This window comes from Garra rufa, chromosome 11 (genome assembly GCF_049309525.1).
Source record: "Garra rufa chromosome 11, GarRuf1.0, whole genome shotgun sequence".
Taxonomy (NCBI): domain Eukaryota; kingdom Metazoa; phylum Chordata; class Actinopteri; order Cypriniformes; family Cyprinidae; genus Garra; species Garra rufa.
The window spans coordinates 47,688,201-47,696,163 of NC_133371.1; the positions used below are offsets into that span (position 1 = coordinate 47,688,201).

The following is a 7,963-nucleotide window of genomic DNA, read 5'->3' on the forward strand; positions in this document are numbered from 1 at the left end:
CATCATGACTATTAACGTATATATATTTTTTTACATATGTTAATAGTTTTATATCATACATTATATTTAAGAGTATTATTCTTATTAGTTATTATTTATGTCCACTTCCTTTGTTGTAAATAAAATAAATCACAATTTGAAATAGTGCTTTCTGGCAGCTTTTACAATTCATTCTCAATATGCAAGAAATGCATGATATTTCAGAAATAAAAACGAATGTTAAATGAATGCAGAATCACAGATTATGGTGGAATTTCTCTTTTAAAAGGCCTAAAATACAGTATGTTAAAGCACAGAGGGTCACATTGTGAAATCAAGATGCCAAAATAAGTGTAATTATTTAAGAAATGTAAATAAGAAATGCAAAAACCCCATCAATCACTGATGCCAAACACTGCTAACTTTTACAGTTGTAACTGAGTGAAGAAAAAGATTTTTATGGTGAGTGAAAAATGACAGCATATTTATTTTCGGATGAACTTTTCTTTTAAAAACCTTTTGTTTGTCAGTTTTCCCCAAGTCCTCCCATCAGTGATTGACACATCATTATCCTCCTTTTTCCAGCTGACTAAATGATGATCACGGGGCGCCGCATCCCGACTCATTCCAGCTACAGCTCCACGTACATTCAACAAACTCTGGAGGGTCACAGACGGAGCGTGTTATCAGAGAGCGTCTTATCTCACAGTCAGCAGCGCTCACCTGCACACAAACACACACACACAAACACACACACACACACACACATCACACACTGCACAGTAAATACTACATCGACCTGAAGCCTCCGGCAGCCGTTTGAAATTCCCTTCTGAGTGTGGAAATGCAGATGGGAGTGAAGCGGGACACGAGAGAGAGACTCAGAGGATCAATCCCTGACCCCATTCAGACATTACCGCTTGAACAGGTCACTGTTTAAATGCTGTTATTTAAAACACACAGGCGCACTGTGATTATTGGCATTTATACTGATGCATTTGGCCAAAGTGACTTAATGTTGCATTCAAGATGCACAATCAATTTATGCATTCCCTGGGAACCCATGACCTTGGGTTTTTTTTATAGCTGTTTATTAATACCAGATGGACGTAACTGAATAATTGTAAACGGTAAAGCAGCTTAAACTTAAATTTAAGTAAGAATATTGTTCAATTTTGAGGTTAATGCAATAACTGACCTCAAAACTTTGTCATTATGTTGTTCCAAACTCACAGGACTTTGTTTATTTTGTGAACCGTAAATTTAAGTACATTGTCCTCTGGAAAAATATTTTAAGGTTAATGGAATAATTCATGTCAAGATTTTGTCATCATCATTAATGTTGTTCCAAACTCACAGGGCTTTATTTTGCAGAACACAAACAGAGATTTAGCAGAATGTTCATGCAGCTCTGAAAAGGAATTTTTAAAGATCATTTTGAGAGTAGCATTTTCCAGAAGTAACTTCCTATGAATGTAACTATTGAAAGTAACAGTGGTTTCCAAAAGTAACACTCTATGAATGTAACTATTGTAAAAGTAACAGTTGTTTCCAAAAGTAACACTCTATGAATGTAATTATTGTAAAGTAACACTTTTCAAAAGTAGCATCCTAACAATGTAACCATTTTAAAAGTAGCAGCTTCCAAAAGTATAATGTTTTAAGAAAATAACAACTTTAAAAGTAACACTTTCCAAAAGTGGCGTCTTAAAGAATGTAACGATTTTAAGATTTACCAAAAGTAACATCCTTAGAATGTAACCATTTTAAAAGTAGCAGTTTCTAGATGTAATGTCTTACAGTTTTCAAAAGTAACAGCTTCCAAAGTACTGTTTTAAGCATGTAACAATTTTAAAAGTAACACTTTCCAGAACTGAAATCAATTTTAAAAGTAATCCTTTCCAAAAGTAACATTTTAGGAAAGTAACATCCGGAGAATGTAGCATTTTTAAAAGTAACAGTTTCCAAAAGTAATGTTTTAAGAATTTAACAACTTTAAAAGTAACACTTTCCAGAAGTGACATCTTAAGAATATAATAATTTTACGATTTACCAAAAGTAACATCCTAAGAATTTCTCTAGAAGTAATGTCTTATGAATTAAAAGTTTTTAAAAGTAAGTTTCCGGAAGTAACGTTTTAAGAATGTAACAATTTTAAAAGTAATATTTTCCAGAAGCAATATGTAGCAATTTTAAAAGTAAGACTTTCCAACATTCTAAGAATGGAACCATTTTAACAGTAGCAGTTTGTAGAAGTAACATCTTAATAATATAGACATTTTTAAAAGTAACATTTTCCAGAAGTAATGTAAGAATAAGCAGCAGTTTTCAGGCATAACGTCTTAAGAATGTAATGATTTTAAATGTAACAATTTTCAAAAGTAATGTTTTAAGAATGTAACTATTGAATGTAACTACTGTAAAAAAAAGGAATAGTTTCCAGTCTTTAGAATGTAACAATTTTAAAAGAAGCAGTTTGTAGAAGTAACATCTTAATAATGTAGACATTTTTAAAAGTAACATTTTCCAGAAGTAATGTCCTAAGTATGTAACAGTTTTTAAAAGTAGCAGTTTTAAGACATAACGTCTTAGGAGTTTAATGATTTTAAATGTAACTGTTTCCAAAAGGGACGTTATTAGAATGTAACCATTTCCAAAAGTAACATCCAAAGAATGTTACGATGTCATTTTTAAAGTAACATTTTCCAAAAGTAGCATCTTAAGAAAGTAACTATTTTAACAGCAGCAGTTCCCAGGAAACAAAGACAAAAATACTGATTCCAAATTGATTATTCTGTTTTGGAACAACATGAAGGAGTCAAATGATGACAGAATTTCAAAGATTAGCTGCAGAAAAGAGCTAGGATGAAGAAGAAAGTGTGCTTTTTTGTATTTGTGAACTGGCCTGTCAAGTTTAATACTGTCTACAGCCTTTCTCAGGTCAAAATAAATTTCTTTTTTGAATTTCCAGAACCTGTAAGAACTCTGTTCTCTGTGAGCAGCCTCTCTCTCTCTCTCTCTCTCTGAGTCTGTCTGTCTGTGGTGGAGGGCTTTGGGTTGTTGTAGGAGTTCACTATCTCTCTCCCTGCAGATGGTGGCGTCTTTTCTTATCAAGAAGAATGGCCGCTGCCTCCGTTTTTCAGGCAGTCTTATCTGGGAATCCTTTAAATTGAATATTTACTAGGCTGATGTTCCCAGCCTGTGCCGTAGCGCCGCAGGCCCCGTTCTCTCCAAGCCGGACGGACCTGAGCCTACGCAAACCGGATCTGTCGGAAAATAACACTAAGATTGATTATGCATTCAGAGGAAATGAATGGACGGCAAAGCCATGAGTGTCCACAAAGAGGATGTTCTGGAAATTATGCAAACCACTTTCATTTTATACAATAGTAAGCGCAAAAGAAATGGAACAGGAGGAATGCATTGCGTTTTTCTAACAATTGATCCGTGAAGCCCCGCCTCTGAAAACGGACCAATCAGACTGTAGCAACTGTTTCCGTCCACCATATAATCTGACAAGGACATTAAAGGAATAGTTCACCCAAAAATGAAAATCCAAGATGTAGATGAGTTTCTGACCAAAATACGAGTCCATAATCCATAATAACGCTTCCTCCAGTGGAAAATTGGTCTGGTCTGAATCAGGAGAGAAATCTGCACAGAGCAAGCACCGTTTACAAACCAAAACAGCTCTGAACAAATACATATATGGACTTTGATGTGAGAAACAACAGGAGACTGACTTTTTCACTGGAGGAACGCAAACAGAGATTTTAGCCGAATGTTCATGCAGCTCTGAAAAGGAATTTTTTAAAATAATTTTGAAAGTAACAGTTTCCAGTAGTAACATCCTATGAATGTATCTAAACTAAAAGTAACAGTTTCCAAAAGTAATGTTCTATGAATGTAACTATTGTAAACTAACAAAAAAAAAATTAAAAACTATTACATTCTTAAAAGTTACTCTTGGAAAAAGTAGCATCCTAACAATGTAACTATTTTAAAAGTAACACTTTCCAAAACGGACGTCTCAAGAATGTAACGATTTTAAAAGTCGCAGTTTGTAGAAGTAACATCTTAATCATGTAGACTTAATGTCCTAAGAATGAAACGCTTTTAAAAGTAGCAGTTACTTTAAATCTGCACAAAACAGTCCAAAGTAGATTTGTTTCTTACAAACACACAGCTTTCGTCTTCTCAGGATGTTAACTGAGTGGTGTGGATTACTTGTGGATTATTGTGATGTTTTTATCAGCCGTTTGGACTCTCACTCTGACGGCACCCATTCACTGCAGAGGATCCATTGGTGAGTGAGTGAGGGAATGACACATTTCTGAAGAAGAAACAAACTCATCTTCATCTTGGATGGCCTAAGGGTGAGCAGCACACATTGAGTTAACATCTTGAGAAACCAAAAGCTGAAACAAACCCATCATTAAGATGTTTTTAACCAAAATCCAAATCCATAATAATGCTTCCTCCAGTGAAAAAGTGGTCTGAATCAAGAGAGAAATCTGCACAAAACAGTCCAAAATAGATTTGTTTCTTACAAACACACAGCTTTTGTCTTCTCAGGATGTTAACTGAGTGGTGTGGATAACTTGTTGATTATTGTGATGTTTTTATCAGCCGTTTGGACTCTCATTCTGACGGCACCCATTGACCGCAGAGGATCCGTTGGTGAGCAAGTGATGGAATGACACATTTCTCCAAACCTGATGAAGAAAGAAACTCATCCTAATCTTGGTTGGCCTGAGAATGAGCACATTTGAGTAATTTTTGTCTTTTTTTGCTTAATAATTCAGAATATTTGTGTCATAAATGGCCTACTTTACTGTTCCCAGACCAGTTTGGCTTGCGTCTTCTCCAGACATTAGCTGGACCGGGATCAGGATGGTCGGCCAACGGCGGCAGCGCGAGGCGTCTGACAGCTCATGCAGAGAGAGCCGTTTTCCTCTCAGAAATTCCTGCATGTTGAATTAATGGGAGCAGTTGAGGGTGTAATTGCAGTGCTGGAGTCAAAGCTGTGAGACACGATAATGTCCGCTGAATAAAAGCCTGGCAGAGTTTACGTACTGAACAATATTAGCGGATTACACACATCAAACAAGCTCTGATTAATGCCTGAGAGGCAGGACACAGTCGAAACAGGAGGAAATCGGAGATAATTGTATGAATATTTGAAAGCGCTAATGACCTAAAATCATTCTGCACAATGAAGAGAGCACGAGATGCGGCTGAGGGATGGCATTTTCTCGCACAAGTTCAAATACTACATGAGCATTTGCAAACCTGTTTTAGGCCGTTCCTGCTTTTACTACAGCAAATGATCTCAACGTTTCAATTATAACGTTTAAGGCCTCAGGCTTATCAAAGTGTCTCTGAATGAAAATGGGATTGATGATGTCAGCTAAAAAGGAAACTCATTTCAGAGGCAGAATTATGAAGACAAAAATAGTACATTTTGATTTCATGTGCACAGTTATTTTAGTATAGTTATCTATCAAAATTTTTAATTCGTTTTTATTTCTATATTTTTAATTCTTTTAATGTTAGTTGATGTTTTAGTGTTCTGTTTTTGTCATTTTTTTTAAATCTCCTTTTATTTCAGGTTTAGTTATTTTACTACATTTTCTTACCATTTCAACTAATCTCCAAACTTCAAAAGTAACGTTTTAAGAAGTTAACAGCTTTAAAAGTAACACTTTCCAGAAGTGATGTAACTATTACTATGACTTGAGTGAGTTCCAGCTGTGTTAATTAGGCTAAGTATCTGACGTGCTCCTCCCGAACTTTGTTAATAAAACATCATTAAGTGAATAATAATAACTTTAATGCTGCTTTATTCTTTAGCAATAACCGTAAATTTAAGTACATTGTCCTCTGGAAAAATATTTTAAGGTTAATGGAATAATTCATGTCAAGATTTTGTCATCATCATTAATGTTGTTCCAAACTCACAGGGCTTTATTTTGCAGAACACAAACAGAGATTTAGCAGAATGTTCATGCAGCTCTGAAAAGGAATTTTTAAAGATCATTTTAAAAGTAGCATGAAGTAATATCTTCAGAATTTACATATTTTAGGTAATGTTCTATGAATGTAACTACTGTAAAAGTAACACTTTCCAAAATTAATGTTTTAAGAATGTAACAACTTTAAAAGTAAGACTTTCCAAAAGTACCATCCTAAAAATGTAACGATTTAAAAAGTAACAGTTTCCAAGAGTAACTTTTAAGAATGTAATAATTTTAAGTAACACTTTCCACTTTAAGACTTTTTTAATTTTTCAATTTTTCATTTTTTATTTTTATTTTAATGATGATGTTTTAGTAATTGTGTTGTGTTTTTGTCATTTTTACTATTTTTTTCTCTACTAGTTATTTTACTAAATTTTATTACAAGTTACACAAATAACTTCCAAACTTCCAAAAGTAAGATTTTTAGAATGTAACTATTTTAAAAAGTAACAGTTTCCAGAAGTAACATCTTAACAACGTAACCATTTTAAAAGCAGTTTCTAGATGTACTGTCTTGCATGTAATGATTTTGAAAGTAACAGTTTCCAGACGTTGCATCTAAAAAAAAAAAAGTAACAATTTTGACAGTAGCAGTTTACAGAAGTAATATTTTACGAATGATTTACAGGACACAAAGAAAAAAACACTGATTAAGAATTGATTTTCTATGTTTTGGAACAACATAAAAGAGAGTTGAATGATTTTCAGTTAGTCTTTATGGATTTTATTATTTTTTAGGTCAGTTTTAGTTATTTTATTACAAGTTAAACAAATAACTTCCAAATGTCTAAAAGTAGTGTTTTAAGAATGTAACTATTGTAAAAAGTAACAGTTTCCAGAAGTAACGTATTAACAATGTAACCATTTTAAAAGCAATAGTTTCCAAAAGGAATGTCTTTAGAATGTCTTTAAACAATTTTAAAAGAAGCTGTTTCTAGAAGTACTGTCCTACGAATGTTATGATTTTGAAAGTAACAGTTTCCAGATGTAGCATCTAAAAATAATAACAAATTTAACAGTAGCAGTTTACAGAAGTAGCATTTTAAGAAACAAAGCAAACGCAAAAATACTGATTAAGAATCATTTCTTTCTGTTTTGGAACAACACGAAGGTAAGTAAAATTATGACTTATAATTATATAGTTAGTCTTTATAGATTTTATTAATTTTTATTTCAGTTTTAGGTGTTTTTCTACATTTTATTAGAAATTTTGCCTATATGAAAACATGTATTTTATTTGAAGTATTGTTTTTTCTATTTTTTTATTTTAATTTTAGTAAAGATAATATGTACTAAGTATTTTTTGTTCCTTATATTCTATAATAGTTCAATTGTAATTGTATATTTTGTATATTTAATTTTATATATAGTTTAAAATAACCTTGTTTATTTATATATTTCTTTATTTATTTTGATTTATATTCTATTATGATTTGGTGGTTAACATGACTGTGGTCTTGGAGTTTATACTTACTATAGATATTTTACCATGTCATGTAGAAATATTCTATTAAAATACCCTTTTAATATTCATAATAATTTGAAAGTGTTTCATTATCAGGTGGAATACTGAAATAAAGTGAGTATTACTGAGCTGCTGGTGGCTGATATGACTGCAGTCTAATGTAAGTAGACAGATCTGACAAAAGAGCTGCTCATTTCTGCAGCTGTAATAGTTTTCACTCGAATGACGTCACTGCCTAAGGCTCAAGCGCGTGCCCGAGTTTCTGCTGCCACCTAGTGCTGGAAACACTATAGACAACTTTGCAGCTAAATACAAGTCTAAAATGTAAAATACAATTGTTTTATTTAAAAACACAGAAATACATGTTAAAAAAAAAAAGTCTGGAACGTTTATGATGACAAATTTCAGCTTCCAATTTTGTTTTCTGTCATTATTAATGTTTTCCCATGTTAGTAAAGCTGATAAGTAAGGTTTATGCGTTTTATTTTACTTAATAAAT

At 32.8% G+C, this 7,963-nt stretch overlaps 1 protein-coding gene across 1 annotated transcript in view; it reads left to right on the top strand.

Moving 5' to 3' along the window:
• Positions 1-575: 575 nt before the first annotated feature.
• Positions 576-7,963, top strand: part of LOC141345399 (CUGBP Elav-like family member 3) — a 14,235-nt gene continuing 6,847 nt past the window's right edge. Inside the window, exon 1 of the mRNA XM_073850251.1 lies at positions 576-687. Within this exon, the coding sequence (XP_073706352.1) occupies positions 576-687 (112 nt within the window). The remainder of the gene's footprint in view (positions 688-7,963) is intronic.